Source organism: Microtus oregoni, unplaced genomic scaffold (genome assembly GCF_018167655.1).
Source record: "Microtus oregoni isolate MIOR12 unplaced genomic scaffold, Mior012 000022F_ref0000154, whole genome shotgun sequence".
Classification (NCBI taxonomy): domain Eukaryota; kingdom Metazoa; phylum Chordata; class Mammalia; order Rodentia; family Cricetidae; genus Microtus; species Microtus oregoni.
In genome coordinates this window covers 27596229-27613520 of record NW_024543081.1, presented here as the reverse complement: position 1 = coordinate 27613520, position 17292 = coordinate 27596229, and the positions used below count along the sequence as shown (strand labels likewise).

The window sequence follows — 17292 nt, the reverse complement described above, 5'->3', positions numbered from 1 at the left end:
GAAATCAGTGTGGCGTTCCATCCAGCTACCTTCAGATTCATGAGCAAACATCCATGGAGCGGGATGCTGAGTCCTTTGCTTGGCCGTGTTCACTGCTGCTCTACTCACAATAAGAAACAGAAACAACCTGGATATCCTTCAACTGATGATGAAAATGTGCTGTAGGTCCGCTGTGGAATGCTGCTGAGCTGTAAAGAAAAATGACCTCAGGAACTCTGAAGATGAATGGCTAGAACTAGAGAAAAGCATATTGAGATAACCCAGACGCAGAAAGACACAAATGTGTTCTCTCGTTTGAGCCTCCTAGCTCCAAATCTTTAGATGTTAGTACAAATCTTGGAGCAACTACAGAAACCAGGAAAGGAAAGGGGGGGGGGAGCTTTGTAGGAGTAAAACAGTAGGGGGCAATAGAGGAGAACGGGATAGAAGTGATAGTGGAAGTGGAGAAAATGGGGGGGATCTAATTAGAAAGTGATACGAGATAAATACAGAAGGAGAGGGGAGGATAATTTTTTTTTTCCCAGGATGCCTGGAAAAAGTCATATTTAATCGTATGATTGACATCTACTTAAAGACATCCCCAGTTTATTTCTAACGTATTTCAAAGTTACGGACACCAGCACCTTTCACCAAAAACAATTCACAGTGCACACAATTAATAAAAAGTAGCATTTATTTCTATTTTTACACAGAAAAATGTTTAAATCTTTAGGCTACGATTGGAAGAGTTTTCACAGATACCAGCAAACTTATTTGGGGACATGGCAAGGACATGGAACGGCGATCACACGCATCAGCTCACAGGAGCAATGACTACCTGCAGAAGACCAAGAGAGCCCAAGGCCACCGACATTCTCTCGTGGCCTAAAAGACACTGTAAGCAGTTAAAGCCTCGGCAGTGTAGCCGCTGGAAAGTGTACTCGGGTTAATAATCACACACTCATGCAAACAACCCTAATTAAATGCATCAGAGAGTTTTTAAAAAGTTGAAGGAGAAGTTACTAGAAAGGAGATGGATTTTTTTTAAAAAGGACAATGTGGGGAGGAGAATATGATCAAGATATACTATTTATATAATTGTGAATGACTAATACTACCAAAAGAAGAACCCTTAGCATTCTTTTTCCCACCACCTAGAACATGAACAAAAAGCACCACTCCCATGGTTGCTGTGGTGCCATATCTCAAATGCATCCAGGACTCAGCATGGACTGGGGCCAGGCTTTGAGGGAGATTTAGGCTTCTACAAGTTGCTGCAAAAATGACAAACTACCATAAAGGGCAGACAGGGGCATTTTGGCTTCCAGATCCCAAGTTGACCTGGGATTATTCAGCTCCATCTCCAGACCACACTCCATCAGCAATTCATAAGTAATGGTCAAGCCTTCACCCTGGAGTGGGGCAAGAAGCTGAGGCTGGAGAGTGAAGGGGATGTTCCAGGGATACTTGAAGTTCGGCTGCAGGATGCTCTTTACCTAGAAGAAGAACTCTCAGGTTGGAAAGACCAGGCTCTAACACCAGGGTGAAAAACCTTCTGTCCTAACAGCCAGGAGCCACACAGAATAATGAACTAAGAAAGAACTGAAGCCAGGGTGCATTGGTTCCTCAGCTATATCACGGTAATAATAAAACCTATGCTGCACAGGGATGGCATCTCTATGTGTATCTCTGTGTGGTGTGTGTGTGTGTGTACACCCATGCACATGTTTGCATATGTCTAGACACACATTTGTATTTACAGATAAACATATGGGGGGAGAAAGGACAACTTACAAATGGCAACTGTAAACAAAGAAGGCTGTAGCTGAATTTCATCCCCTGAGTTCCTACAGAGTTGCCTTCCTAGGTGGCTAATTCAGACCCAGTGGGCCTTGCTTCTGAGGCTGCCATAAAAACAGACATGCTCCTGACAGGATCAAGCCCCACCTGCCTGCTTCCCAGAGGGAGAAGGCAACTAGGAGGTTCCCAACTATTCTCCTTGTGGAAAATGCATGGCTTTCTTCTAAAATACTCTTTCCAGTCCTCCTTTGTCTCCCTCCCTAAATGTTGGTTCATAGGGGCTTCCTACCAGCTCTCGTTGATGGAGGAGGAGACTCTTCTCCATAGACTGGGCCAGCAGATTGAGTTGGGTTTCGTTCAGCACTGGGAGAAAAGACACATGAGGAAACAGGGTGACAGACTCAACTTTTTCCTCTCACCATGAACGAGGACAGCCAATGAGAGAAGAACTCTAGGACATAGTGTTATGCCCCATTGGTCTCAAAGGTCAAGCTCACTGCCCTAGAAAGTTCTCCTGCCCTTGAGAGGAGCACAGAATCCAAAGGGACATGACACAGAGTCTGAAAATCTAAGGTCTGAGGCAGGAATCATCTTCCACCAAGAATGTGCCAGAAGCTTGGTGACTGCTCACTTTCTACACCTCAGACTCTATCTACGGTCCATGGACTGTTACCATTCTGGCCTTGCTGACCTTAGAGAGAAGGGTGATGTGAGAATGACCATGATAACTCAAGAGCTTTGGGGAGGCGGCATCTGAAACAGCCCTGTGAGAACCAACACAAGGACTTTCCCAGACTCCCCTCGAATCATTCTTACCCATCAGGGCTTGAAGGAGATAAAGAAGAAGGTTCCTGAGGTCAATCCATGGGGGTATGGAGTCCTGTCGCAGCTGATCTAGGATCGCACCACCTGGGCCATCCATATGCCCCAACTGATCCAGTTCCAGCTAGAGGAGACAGATGTTCTGTTAATAACAGCATTCCCAGTGCTGGAGACTGGATGGCTTTATATATGCTGAATGAGTCCTCTGCCATGAAGCTACAACCTGGTTCTTTTTCCCTTCTTTTTTCTCTTTTGTGTGACAGGGTCTCAGGCTGTTGCCCAAGCCAGATTTGAACTAGCCATGTAGCCCAGAAGGTCTTAAACTAGCAAACCTCCCGCAAGTACCTTCAGTTTCCCATATCTGGATCAAATCGTTGTTGATTTGATCCAGATATACCTATGTCCAGAGGAGTTAAGAAAGGTATGGGCTGGGGTTCTTCCTCTCCCTGGACGATCCTGAGCAGAATTCAGGGGCCACACTTGAGCCCTCGTTGTTATGCATGGAGTCAGAATCCCCTATCTTTGACATCTTTCTCAGTCTCCTGATTATCACGTACATTCTTTCTCCCCATGTATGTTGGAATCCTCATCACCCAACTCACCCTTGCAGGTTAGATCATCTCTAGGCAGCTATGGGACTCTTACCATGCTAAGCAGGTCATTCAGATTCTCCCTGTTACTAAGCATGCTCTGAAGGTTAGAGAACACAATTTCTTGAACATCCTTTGGAAGCATGGCCAGTTCCTGTGTTATCTGGGAAACCTCATTTTGTAGGCGCTTGAAATCTGCACAAATTGACAGCAACTTGAAAAAACCAATCAGAAAGTGAGAGCAATTCTTCAATTAAACACCTGTGGGATGGTAAGCCCTTGCCCTTCAGGACCATTTCTGGTGGCTAAAAGCATCTCCATTGATAGCCTGCTTGAGCCCCAGTGAGGCAACTCTCAGGAAGCTAGAAAGCGCTAGAACACTGGCAGCTTCCGCACTCTGGAAGGAGGGGACACAGCACTGAGAGGGGAGATGGAAATCCTGACAACTGCTTATCACAGTGGGAGAGAAGTGACCACGTAGGCGTGCATTTCTGGGAGATGTCGGGAAGGAAATGTACTGTAGACCCAAGAGATGACAGTGCTCAGTGTTTCAGGATCAGGTGGCAATGTGACCGATGGAGACATGGTGAGGAGTCAAGGGGTTTGTGTTCACCGGGCACCTGGCATGTAAGAGCTACACTAATTCATAAGTATCCCCACTGTCTATGAAGAATTAGCCCAGCACTGCATTTCAGGATGCTCTGGTTCCACAAAGCGTCCTCTGGGTGATCTGTAGCGGAAGCTGCAAAGACACGGGTGCTTACATCCCAGTATTTCACATTGCATGCTGGAGGAATGCTGCTTCCTCCTAAGTCCTCGCTGTACTCTAGTGCACACAGTTGCACATGTGTGAGTTGAACTAACTACAAATGTGACAGTAGACCTCGGTTTCCTGAATCCCAAAGAAAGTTCTCATTTGACTTCCAAGCCAATGGTTACCTGCCAGACACCCAGGTATCCTCTAAAAAGAAAATGGGGGGGGGGAGGAAGGAAGGAAGGAAGGAATGAAGGAAGGAAGGAAGGAAGGAAGGAAGGAAGGAAGGAAACCACTCACCTTGATGGTAAGGTTCTTCTATCCTTCCTAGAAAGAGAAGAAAAGTTATCACCTCTCTTCATCCTCACTGTGTCTCTCTCCTGCCATCTCCTCCTGCCCCATTCCCAGTCTATGCTTTCTCCACACCGGCCTTCCATGATCTTTCCCATCCCACAGGGCTAGGGCTGACCACAGGAGCATCACTCAGATCTCCACAACAACTCCACCAGACACACACTCACCAATTGGAGAGATGTAATTGATCTTCCAGTCTAGAAAGAGAAAATATATTGTTCCACCCAAGAATTAGTATTTGACTTTACTTCCCCTGTATCCCTGACATTTCTCTATCTTCCACCCCCAAAATTTGTGCAAGAAAAAAAAAAAACCAGAGCTCAAGACCTATGGCAAAGTCAATCAGAAGGGTTTTTGTTGTTCAGTTGTCAGCAGGAGGGAGCAGGTTCCACTCTCATTCCCCCAGGACCCTTCACTCACCTAGCTGTCTTAGAGATGATGGCCCTGGAAAAATAAAGTGAAGGGATCACTCACCACGACTCACTCACCCCACCCCTCACCATACCTCGGACCTTCTCAGCTCCTTCATCCACCCCTGCTTTTCACCTTGCAATTCTACTTTTATGAAAAATTCCGTATGATAAATCCATCCCTAGAAGATCCTGTCCAAAAAAAGACATACCTATCACAGTGCTTGCAGAATAGTATATCTCATCCTTGTCTGAGGGAGCAGAACTTCTTAGCATCCTAGGTACCATACCTAGAAAGTTTTTCTTCTTAGCATTGGCAAAAAGGAGAATGGCTAATGGGAGAGAGACTCGGTTAGGAGAGATGCAGTTGCACCTGCTAGAGTAGTTCCCACACCCCATTTAGGGACCCTCAGGCCAAACCCCAGGGATGCTGTCAACCTAAACACTAGCCTCTTGACCTTTAATTGGTACCTTTGACAGTTATCCTGAAATTTTTATTTTATTGTATTGTATTATGTTTGTTTATGGTGTGTGCATGCATGCCACAGAGCACATGCAGAGGTCAGAGGACAACTCTGGGAGTCAGTTATCTCCTTCCAACACCTGGGACCTGGAGGTGGAACTCAAGGCATCAGGCCTGGCAACAGACACCTTTGCCAGCCGATCCAGCTCACCAGCCTGAATCCTGCATTTCAAATAAGCATCGTCCCCTGTGACATTCAAGAATTACCCATGAGGGCTGGAGAGCAAGATCAACCATTAAGAGTCACTACTGCTCTTGCAAAGGACCTCAACACAAGGCAGAGCCCTCTTCTGGCCTCCTTGGGACATTGCATGCACATTGTACACAAATGCAGGCAAAACACAATACTCACAAAAGAGAAATAAACAAATACTCCATGAGGTAAAGCAGACTGGCTTCCTCCTGCCCTGTCATGTAGGCTTCTTGTTAGCCTTCGGTCGGTTACTACCTGGCCCTTCCTTATCCACTCTTAGTCTGGCAATCTTGCATTGTTCTACATTATATTCATGGAGTTTTGCTGAGGTCCAAAACTTGCCTAACAACAAAGTCAAGCATTTGACACATATAATGAGCCTGGGGAAGAAAATGTCAACATTTAATATGTGAGCTAAAGGAAGTTGAACAAAAAGCCGACTTCGAAGAGTGTCTGCAAATCAGATTTTGAGCACTAGGGGGCGAGCAGGGCATCTTCTTTACACAATCAGGCATAACAGAGAAGGGACCAACTGGGACCATGGGCTAACTGGCAAGCACAAATTTAGTCCTCTTAACAGACCAAGACGACTTAATAATTGACATATCACTGGCCATCAGCTTCATAGAAAACTGGCCTTCTCCTGTGTAAGTGGGGATGAGATTTTCCCCCAAAGCTGAGTTGAAGACAAGAGGTAAGGGACCAGCAATGCATCTGGCCCCAACCTGTCCTCAGTCTCTCAGTTCACCAAGCTCTTTCCTAACCTGACAACATTCTCTGTACCTCCAGAATACCTCACCCCAAATTCCCCTCCCATCATCCCCTCCTCTCACACACGTCCCCCTTTAGTCAGCTCCTCTAAGTGTCCTCTACAGGGGACATCACTTCTCTCCTTCCGTGCGCACCTCAGCCTTTGCAGTTTATCCTCTGTGGAACTCCCCTGGATTCAGCCTCCACAAACATGGCTTTGGTTTTCTGGGTGCAACATCTGATCTATCAGATCCGGTTTTTGTTTATTTGCTGTTAATGTTTTTTAGTAACGGGTTCATTATCTTTCCCTCTGTAAATAAAAGCTCTTTTCATTTAGCATGATCTGTCAGAGCAAGAAATGCCATCTCCGCCAGGCATTTCAAAGGCATCTCTGACCTTGTACCCAATACCTGCCCTATAACTCAGTCCAGGTTCCTGGTAGAGTGTGCACAATCTTTCTCTAGAAGCCATCATACACTAACTCTACCATACTGTACCCACTCCCACCCTATATCTCAGTCAAGAATGCTGATAGAGTGTGGAAAATACTTCTGTAGAAGTCATCATCCACTAACTTTTATAATGTACTCATGCCCCACCCTGTGACTCAGTCAAGGGTGGTGATAGAGTGTAGATAATCTTTCCTTAGTAGCCACCATACACTAATTATACTATTGTGTAAATGCTTCCTTGTCTATTGCTGCCGACTAGAGGATTGACTGTAGTTCTTTCTCTTGACCAGAATTTACAAGTAGACAGAGAGAGAGAGAGAGAGAGAGAGAGAGAGAGAGAGAGAGAGATCCATATGTGGGTATGTGCGCACACGTGCATATAGGTATGCATGCATATGCATGAACGACATCCCCCCTTTTCTGAGGAGCTGCCCTTCGCACTGAGGAGGAACTTGGAGCTCTGAGACCTACTCATGTCTGACCCTCAAATAAAACACAGATCCATGCCTAACACAGACACTTCTGCCCCACTGCAGAGTCTGAACCCAAGGGGTGTGTGTGTGTGTGTGTGTGTGTGTGTGTGTGTGTGTGTGTGTGTATTTGGAGGATTGTACATTTATTTCAAGGCCATGGGGAAACTCCTGTGCCCTGCTGTTCAGGCATTCTGCCTACAGTTTCATATTATTTTATGTTCCATTATTTTATGGAGCATTAATGGGCTTTAAGGGTCACCTGGTGGGCCTGTGGCTCCCTAATGAGCTTGTGAGTTAGCAGGACATTGACTGACTAGAGATGAGTGACTAGAAATGGCTGGAATGGGGCCTGGGCTTCATCCAGCTAAAGACACCTCCTTTTGAGTACCCCAAGTTAGATCCCTTCCCATGAGGAAGGCTATCGTTGCATCTACAGCTAGCAGTAGGTGAGCTTGGTCATGCTTAGAGGCGGATAAGATGGTGGAACATTTTGCTCGAACAGTGAGGAGTGTTCCTCTGGTTTATAGTCAAGAGAAAAGGAGATTCAATTCTTTGGACACCATACCCCATTTGGCCCCCAGGTCTGCTCACCGCAAGTGTCATTCTCAATGACCAGTCTTTTCTTCTTGTAGGCCACCACTGTACCCTTTTGGATAGGCACTGAATCCATTGTCTTCCTTTCCCACTGTCCCTGGGCTTGGCCCTGGAGAGACAAAACATTTCTAGAGGTTTATAGCACTGTGTCTCATATAACAAGACAAAGAGACTTGAATGAGGGAAAGGGACTTGAAAGGAGGGCAGATGATGAGTGTGAGGAAGGGCAGAGAAGGCAGTGTGAGAGTCGTCAGAATGCAGTCTACACATCTATGAAATTACCAAAAATAAGATGAAGTAAAATACTTAGGGAATACAAATATAAATACAGCAGGGAGAAAAGAGAAAAACAGTGTTCCATATTTAAGCTACTAAATGAATTTTATGTTAATTTTTAAATAATGCTTGGTTGTGGTGAGCAGATTGTGTAAAGGTATTGAGATCTTGTCCCTTCAAACATTTCTCATCAAAGCCAGGCATGGCGGATAAACCTATAATCCCATAGGATTTGGAAAGTGGAAAGATCTGGTTGGTAGTGGCACATGACCTTAATCCCAGCACTCCAAAGGCAGAGGCAGGAGGATCTCTGTGATTTACAGGCCAGCCTGGTCTACAGTGTGAGTTCCAGAACAGTCAGGACTGTTTCACAGAGAAACCGTGGCTTAAAAGGCAAAAACAAACAAAAATATGTAAATAAATAAATAAATACAAAACTTAGAAGTGGAAACAGGAGGACCAGGAGTTCAGGGTCAGCTTCAGCTCCATAGCCCGTTTGAAGACAGTCTAGGCTATAGAAAACCTTATCTCAAAAAATAATTGTTATCAAATGTTTATAAAATGTGGATTAATAGCTACAGTTTAATAAAGGTTTTCCCATGTTTTCCTGCCATGAAACTCACTGTGCAAATAATACAGAATCCTCATATTTCTATTTCTGCAGCAAACTATCATTTAGTCAATACAAAACATGGCACCAAATAATTATGTCCAGTTTAGAATTTATCAATATTTGCTAATCCTATATATTAAAACATTATCAATGAGGACATTAGAATGCAATCTAACCAACTGAGCTAACTGACTGGCCCTGCCCTTCACTGACCAAGGGAGAGCCAGCCCACCCTCACCATAGAGCTGACCCTGCCCCCCAACTGGCCTGGCCTCTCATAGAATAGCTGCTCTTCCCATTTGGGAAAGCTGGTCCCACCCCTCACCATGAGTGTGGGAGAGCTGGCTTCACTCCTCACCTGAGGGGGCTGGTCCCAACAGACCTTACTGACCAACTCAGCTCTTATTCAGGCCCACATCCAAAGCTTTGAGTTGCCACTCCCCAATAGCTATCACACCTATGACTTGCTGGAGCTGGGGAAGGGGCTGGTCCTTCAGAACCATAGCCACAGGAACTCCAAGACTCTGTGCAATAGCAGGATATCCAGAAGGACTTCAGTGAGGGTCCAGTGTTGATGGTCTACCAGAAACCAGAGGCCTTGAACCTGACCAGCAACACACTACACAATGAACACTTGCAAGGAAAGCTGTGTGGGCAACAGTGTTTACTACATGACGCACCAAAGCTCCCACTGCCACTGAGATGCACGAAGAGGTGATAGAGAGGCAGAAAAGATGGAAGAGCAAAGTGGTTTTATTTTTATTATTTCTTTTGGTTTGGGATTTTATTTGTTTAATTAATGCTTTTACTTGTGATTTTCATTTTTTTTATTTTTATTATTTGTTTTTATGTTTTCTTTTGGGGGAAATGCTGCAAGGATGAAGGGCAGATCCGGAGGAACTGGAAATGAATAGGATTGGAGTCTACGATGTGAAATTCTCAAAGATCAATAAAAAGTCATGTTTAAAACAAGAGTGCAATCTAAGATCTGGAGTCAGCATATACTACATACCAGCAGGGAGAATAATGGCCCCCACCCTCTGAGCCCTAGAAACTGCTGCCCAGAGCCCTTGAGAGGCCAGGCTGCCCTGGCTGCACTCGCTGTTTTCTTCCCATCCCTATCCCGTACCGTGACAACCTGGGCGATGGCTGCATCTACTGTCGTGCCGGCACTGGTAATGTTTTCCTTCATTTCACACTTTGTCACTTCAAATACCTCTGTCACCACATACAGGCTGTACCTTCCCATCCGGTAATCTTTCACAAATGATGGCTCCTTATCCAGAAGTTTCCTGAAGGTGTAAAATGAGAATGAAAAGATCCAAATGGCAAATTTCACAGAAACAGAGACCAAATCATGACAGAGAAAAGCAAAACAAAACAAAAAAAAACAGAAAATATGAGCCAGCCTCTAAGCACTAAAGAGATTGACTCAGCTTCAGGCTGGGGATGTGGCTCAGTCTATGAAGTGCTCACCATGAACACTGAGGACATGAACTCAGAGCCCCAGAAGACACATTAAAGCCCCATGTGGTTTACACTTGACTATATGCTATATGCACTTAAAATTGGCTGAGACAGTAGACAGTAAATATTCTTGCCATAACAGTAACAGTTACTGAGATGGCAGGATGGCTCAGCAGGTAGAGCTGGTTGTTGGCATAAGTTTGGTTTCCAGACACACACAGCAAAGGAAGAAACCTGATTGCTGCAAGTGTTCCTCTGACTTCCATATTTTAGCCATGGCATAAGGGTGCACATGCGCGCACACACACACACAGTGCAAAAATAAATGTAATAAAGAAAAAATTTAAATAATGGCTACCAGATGGAAGGATGATATGCTACTGACTTATACATACATGCTTATATCACATCAAAATTCTGCACATGAAACAAGCATTTCTACTTCAAAATCCTACCTCAAAAGAGATGTTATATAAGTCAACTAAGTTCCTAATCACTGTGGTGTTCAAGTGATTGTTACAGTCTTCCTCACCTTTTAATCAATATTCTAAACACTTACTTCTATGATTCTCTCCTCATTACATGCCCATCATCTGGACAATTAACAGAAACTTTCACTAGATCAGAACCTTTGTATGTCTGTCTTGTTTTTCTGTCCCCGTAACATTAATAGACCAGTAACAGGTGATTCTGTATTAATGAGTATTATTGGGGTACTATAAGGCATTATTTCAATGACTTGTAGAACAATTAAGTAGAAAATGTGAGTTGTCATAAAACCTGCTCGATGCCTCTTTGCCTACAACATCACATCTGATGTGTAATTTCCCTCTGTATGCTGTGAATACTATTGGTTAATAAAGAAACTGGCGTGGCCTGATAGGGTAGAGAAGAGCCAGGCAGAGAAAACTAAACTGAATGCTGGGATAAAGAATGTAGATTTGGAGAAGTCGTGGAACCGCCACTGGAGACAAACATGCTGGAAACTTGCCCGTAGGCCACAAGCCTCGTGATAAAATATAAAACAATGGAAATGGGTTAATTATAGATGTAAGAGCTAGCTAACAATATGCTTAAGCTATTGGCCAAACATTATTGCAAATAATATAGTTTCTGTATGATTATTTCGGGAGTCTGGGCAGCCGGGAACACACAAGAGGCCTCCCTACATCACACTTCCGAAATCTTTGCTGAATTATCATTTCACCTGTTTTGAAGACTTTCCAGTTTTGAATTTGGGATGCCAATACACTGAACCTCGATGTCATATCCATAGGACTGCACATACTCTGTGTTCACATTTCCTTCTGCGATGGCGTTGACACCCACGTTAGCCTTCAGTTTCTGGTATACAATGTGTTTAAGGGGGATGGTATCTAACACTTCAGGCTCTAAAGAGGAGAGGGAACGGAAGTTTAGCCAAGAACCACTGTGGAGCAGCTAATCTGGCAAATAAGAAATAGAAGGTCAGTTCTCCTCCTAAATTAATACTTAGTCAAGAAGCTAGCTAACAATTACATATATAATAAATATGTAATAATAATTAATATTTGAATATAAATTACTACAAAGGGCAAATTCCAGAACCAATGCAAGCATAGTTTTAATTCTAAAAAAGAAAAGCAGCATTTGCGCAGTGTCTAGATGTCCCCTGGGGTCATCCTTCCAAATACAGAATCCAGCTGTGGGGCCTCTTGCTGGAAAAGAAAAATTCCTGTGACTTACAGACAGACTGACCTCAGTCTGGATCCTAATTCTACCGGTTTGAACTGTGTGGTTTTGAAAAGTTGTTTTAAGAACCTCTGCTTTTTTGTAACATGGTTTTCATATCTCCATCTAAAGAGGCTTTTGTAAGTATTATATGACCAAATGCAAGGAAGAGTCCAGAAAATGAGCAGATTCCCAAAGGACCTTCCTTGTCCTTTGCCTTGAAGCAGGATGGCTCCTTAGCTACCTGTCTGTGCACCTCATGGGTTCTGGAAAGTTGTGCCACTGAAAATGCTGATTTTTACACTTCCCTGATCCTTGGTTAACAATACCTGGGACTGGAAGATTTGGCTCTAAGATCTGCAGGAGGGAATATTCTACTGGAGTATCTTCAGATTTCCAGAACAGGGACTGAGGAGTCTTCAGCAGTATCTCAAAATGGCGGAACTTCCTTGCATCTGACCGACATTTAACAGGACGCAGATCTTTTCCTTTGAGCCTTTTGACCACATCCTTGCAGATCCAGTCAAATGAGTGGGACATGTTGCTGGTACCAGACAGAAAGAAGTGCACGGTTTAGTTGAGAAGAGGAAGAGTGTAGTTGGCTCTCAGTGATTCCTGGTATTTTTCCTAAACCACCAAAGTGAGAGCCCACACATCAGTACACAGCAGAGATATATGCATTCAAGTTATCCTTGAACTATTCCAAATACTCAAAATACAGACTCAGGCTAAAAGCCCATCAAAAGATGAATGGAAGCAGAGGGTGAAGGGATGGCTCATAGGCTAACAGCACTGTCTATTCTTTTAGAGGGCACAGGTTCAAATCCTAGCACTTACATGGAGGTTCACATATAACAGTTATAATATCTGTAACTCCAGTTCTAGGGCATCCTATGCCTTGCTCTAACCTCCTCAGACACCAAGCACACACGTAGTGTACATGTATGCAGGCAAACCATCCATATGCATAAAAATAAATAATTTTTAAAAAGAAGAATGGAAAAAGAAAATTGATATATATGCATGGTTAAGGTCTATTCAGCCATAAGCAGTAAAATTATACCACTTACTGATAGAACTCCGGACCGTCATGCCAGATGACATAGACTAAGCACAGAGATACAGATATTGCAGGCTTCTCTCACATAGACATACTACATTTTATGTATATAAGTTTACATAAATATGTATATAAGTATATACAATATGTGTATATGTACATAAATATACACATAGATACACATTAAATATGTATGTATAAAGTATGAAATCACAAAGGAACAATTTTCAGGGAGATGGGGGCTGTGGAGGTAGGTCAGGAGAACTAGAAAACATAGTGGGCTGAACATGATAAAAGTGTATACTGTGTGAGGAAGCCATAAAGAAGCCCATTATTCCATGCTAATTTAAAGTAACAATAAATAAAAAAGAAATAAGAGTGCCATGAGTTGGATAGACATTTCTCTCAATAAGAAATGCAGTGAGTTCCTTCCCCAGTGGATTAGAATCCTTCCCTGGCATGAATAAGGACCTGAGTTCAAGACCCAGCACCACCAAAGAGAAATGGAATTAGCCAATAAGACAACAAAAACACAATTTCACCACTTATCATAAAAACGTGAACCAACATCACAATGAGGTATTAGATCTGTCAGGGTGCTGTTACCACAAAGTATAGAAGAAATAGCTGTCAGTATTAATGCTTAAAAATGGAACCCTGTACACTGTGGGAAGGCAAAGTGTTATGTCCTTGAAAGAAATAAACAAGATTTCTCAAAAACTTAATAGAATTGAAAACTGGGAGGCAGAGGCAGGCAGATACCTATGAGTTCTAGGACAGCCGGGTTTACAGAGCAAGTTTCAGGACAGCCAGGACTACACAGAGAAACACAGTCTCAGGGGGGGGAAATAGAATTGAAAACAACGAAATAGCACACTCATGTGTCTTACAGCACTACTCACAGAACCAAAATGCAGAAACAATCTAAATGTCCTTCAATGTGATAGGGAAATGTTACTTCTCACTGTGAACTGTTTCCACCTTCAAGGGAAAGAAGGTTTACAAAATGCAATAATTTGATAAATCTTAAGGATGTTGAAGTATATGTCATTCAGGCGTTAAATACACATGGATCCAATTACATGTATTATCTCAAATTCTCCAAGACCTGGAGAATGCAAGGATGCTCTCTACTGGAGTAGACAGGAAGGGACATTGTTAGTCAATCAGTTTAAAGTTTCATTTGTTCATGATGAAGTCTGCAGATCTGCTAGCAAAGTTTGAAACAATGTATTTTTACAGATTTTTAAACCCTGTTTAAGGCAGAGCTCATATTATGTATTTTACCACAACATTAAATATTATAGAAGTTATTGCCCATGCATACAATCATAAATCTACTTGGCTGAGTTGCATGAAGTTTAATTGATCTTAATAATAAAAACTCAGAGTCAGCTATCAGAGGGTGAAAGCTTGAGAATCAGAGAAGCAGAGCGGCCAGCCATTGGAGTTCTTACCTCTACCAATTTTCAAACCTAAGGAGCAATCCTGTCACTTCGAATTCTCAGACTGAATCCTCAGACTGCAGCTGTCTCTACAAATACTCAGACTGCCTTGAGCTTCTGTCTCCTCCTGCCTTATATTCCTCTCTCCGCCCAGCCACATCATTCCTGCCTCCACCTCCCTAGTACTGGGATTAAAGGCGTGGAATCTCAAGTGCTGGGATCACCTTTGTGTAAGCTCTGTTTTTCTTTTAAACAGATACTTTTTTTTTTTTTTTTTTTGCCCAAGATGGCTTTAAGCCATCTGTTTGCCTCTGTGTCCCAAGTACTGGGATTAATGGTGTATGCCACCACTGCCTGGCCTCTATGGCTAACTAATGGCTTAGCTCTGTACTCTGATCTTCAGGTAAGCTTTATTTGGTAAAGCCTAAAGAGAATATTACCACATAGCTGGGCATTTCTAGGCTAATAATCAAAATCTGCAGATATTCAAGTGTCTTTGCATATGACCACACACTCTTCCCACATCACTTAAACAGTTTCTAGAATACTTAAAATGATACTATACCAGAAGCAGTTCAAAGTCACTGTGAAAAATGTCTGACATAAACAACTTAATGAAGAAGAGATTTATTTTGACACGCAGTTTCAGAAGGCTCGGTTCACAGACGCTTTAGCCCTGTGCATTTTGACTAAACATCATAGTGATAGGAGAACATGGAAGAGGTAATGAGTGACTTCTTTGCAAGCAAGAGGCAGAGAGACATACAAGGAGGGGAGATGTAGTACCAAGTTCATATCCCCCATGTCATATTTCATCTAGCTACTGACCTCATATTAAAATTCTCCAGGACACCCGAGATAGTGACAGTAGCAGGAACCCAAGCATTCAACATAACTTGGGGGAGAAGGGACAGTTCACATTCGCAACGTGGCAGTAGACTAACCACACACACAGTTTTTGCAGAATGCAAAAAAAAAAAAAAGTAGGAACATATTCTATTCAGGTGCAAGGCTTCTGAATATTTTCTTTTTAAAAAATTTAGTTTTCATTTTTATTTAATGTGTGTCTGTGTATGTGCCCCATATGGGTAGCCAAAGAGGTCAGAGGAGGGCACCAGATCCTCTAGAACCTCAGCCATCCATTGTGGGTGCTGGGAACTGAGCTGGGGTCCTTTGGAAGAGTATCAGATGCTTTTAACTGCAGAGCCATTTCTCCAGCCCCTAATACTTTTTTTTATTAAATTTGTATATGCATCTATGTGGTATATGTGCATGTACATATGAATGCATGCTTGGATGTGTAGAGGCCCAGGTTTGCATGGATGTAAGTACACATGGGTACATATGGAGGCCTGTGGGCCTCACTGAGTGACTCTGACAATCACTCTCCATCTTCTGTATTGAGGCAAAATTTCTTACTGACGCCGGAACTTCCCATTTCAGTTAGTATAGCTAGCCAGCTTTTCCCAGAGATCTCCTCTCTATACCTCCTGCATGCTGGGTGGGCACCCGGGTCACTGGGTTTTAAGTGGATTCTAGGAGTTAGAAGTCTGACCCTCACATTTGCATGTCAAGTGCTGTACCTACTGAGTCATCTCTCTAAGCTCTTTTCTAGATAATTCCAAAGCTGCAGGATCCACGAATCAGTAAGGCCAACTGTACTACCAATGAGAAAAAGAAAGCATAATTAAAGCAAAGAATAACTTAAGTAGATTTGTGACATGGAAAAATCCCTTGGCATAAAATTCCCAACAGCAAAGAATGTGACTTACTTCTGAGGCTATGCATAGCAATGTTCAAATAAGAGATATTCAAAGCTGACACTGGGATGATGACAAGATTGTTGCATAATCAAAAAAAATAATGATGGGTTTTATGTGGGTCATGAGAAAGACAGAGGAGTGCAGAGGACTTTGGGATTTCTAGACTGGGCAATGAAGGTGCTATCATTTCCCTGAGTGCCATTTCCAAGTGGAGAATGGAAATGAATTCATCTCTCAGCACCTTGATTTTGAGAGCCAGGGAAAGATGAAATCATACAATCTTAGAAACCAGCATGAGACAGTAGAAACTGTCACGGAGATAAAATGTTTGAGACATAGATGTGTTGGTGGAAATCAAAACCCTAGCTGTAGATAGTCATGAACATGCATATATCAACAGGTGTTGCAGCACTTTGTAAAAAAGATTAAATAAGAGTAATCTGCTTACATCACTTTCTTTGCAGAAAAGAACAAGATTCTCAGTGATTGGGAACTGCATTTTGAATGATATGACTATAAGAAAGCAAGAATTGTCACTGATCATGCAAAAGTTCTCATGTGCCCACTGTCAATTATGTCCCCAACATCAAACCTGACATAGATGGGTCAGAGACCAGCCTTTACCCTTGCATGCTCTCATGAGCTCCCTACTGACTCTCTTAGGGAGAACTTAAGGAAAGAATGCTTCCTTCTCTGCAGGTCACATTATATAGGACCAACCATCAACTCAGTTCAAAGCCAGCCTGAAGGACCCTCTGTAACCACACAGTCTTCTCTCCTTACTCCTTCGGCCCCAACAGCACCTACCAGGTTGAAGTAGGTTTTCGTCCTCTGGAGAGAGCTCAGCTGAATGTGACTCCTCTCAGTCCTTGGGCCTTCTGAGTCAAGAACAGCTTATACAAATTCCAGGACCAAAGCAATGTGATTCTCTTCCCTCTGTTTCCTTTGTTTTAACAGGTCTGAGTCAGTTTTCAATGTAATATTCTGGTCTGAACATGCAAGCACACACACAATCTCTTCTCTCTAGGAACTGAGTCTAAGTTTAGAACTTGTGTTCAAATCCACCATCCAAGATCCACCATCTCTGATCAGCACCAGAGAACATCTGAAGGTGTGCCTGCAGGCTCTCCTAGCTCAGCAAAAAGGGCATTCTTAGGAAATCTCTCTGCCTCTCCCTCTCTCCTTCTCCCTTTCCCTCTCTCCCTCCCTCCCTCCAAAGAAAACCAGCTGAACAAGTCTAGTTCAAGATTTTCAGAAAATGAGA

General features: G+C 43.1%; 1 protein-coding gene across 1 annotated transcript; it reads right to left on the bottom strand.

The window, feature by feature from the left end:
- Positions 1-683: 683 nt before the first annotated feature.
- Positions 684-17145, bottom strand: LOC121461387 (gasdermin-C-like). The gene is made up of 13 exons (XM_041672462.1): positions 16836-17145; positions 12090-12304; positions 11258-11441; positions 9713-9875; positions 7692-7803; positions 4922-5041; positions 4720-4743; positions 4467-4496; positions 4246-4272; positions 3247-3386; positions 2596-2725; positions 2069-2142; positions 684-1475 (listed from the first exon to the last, which is right to left on the bottom strand). Exons 2-13 carry the CDS (start codon positions 12298-12300, stop codon positions 1236-1238), a joined length of 1455 nt encoding a protein of 484 aa, XP_041528396.1. The 5' UTR covers positions 12301-12304; positions 16836-17145; the 3' UTR covers positions 684-1235.
- Positions 17146-17292: the final 147 nt, after the last annotated feature.

Coding starts and splice junctions, on each gene's coding strand:
- LOC121461387 (XM_041672462.1), bottom strand. CDS start 12,300: ATGTCCCACTCATTTGACTGGATCTGCAAGGATGTGGTCAAAAGGCTC. Junction 4,744..4,921: donor TTCTGCAAGCACTGTGATAG/GTATGTCTTTTT, acceptor TTATTTTTCCAG/GGCCATCATCTCTAAGACAG. Junction 4,273..4,466: donor CAATTACATCTCTCCAATTG/GTGAGTGTGTGT, acceptor TTCTCTTTCTAG/GAAGGATAGAAGAACCTTAC.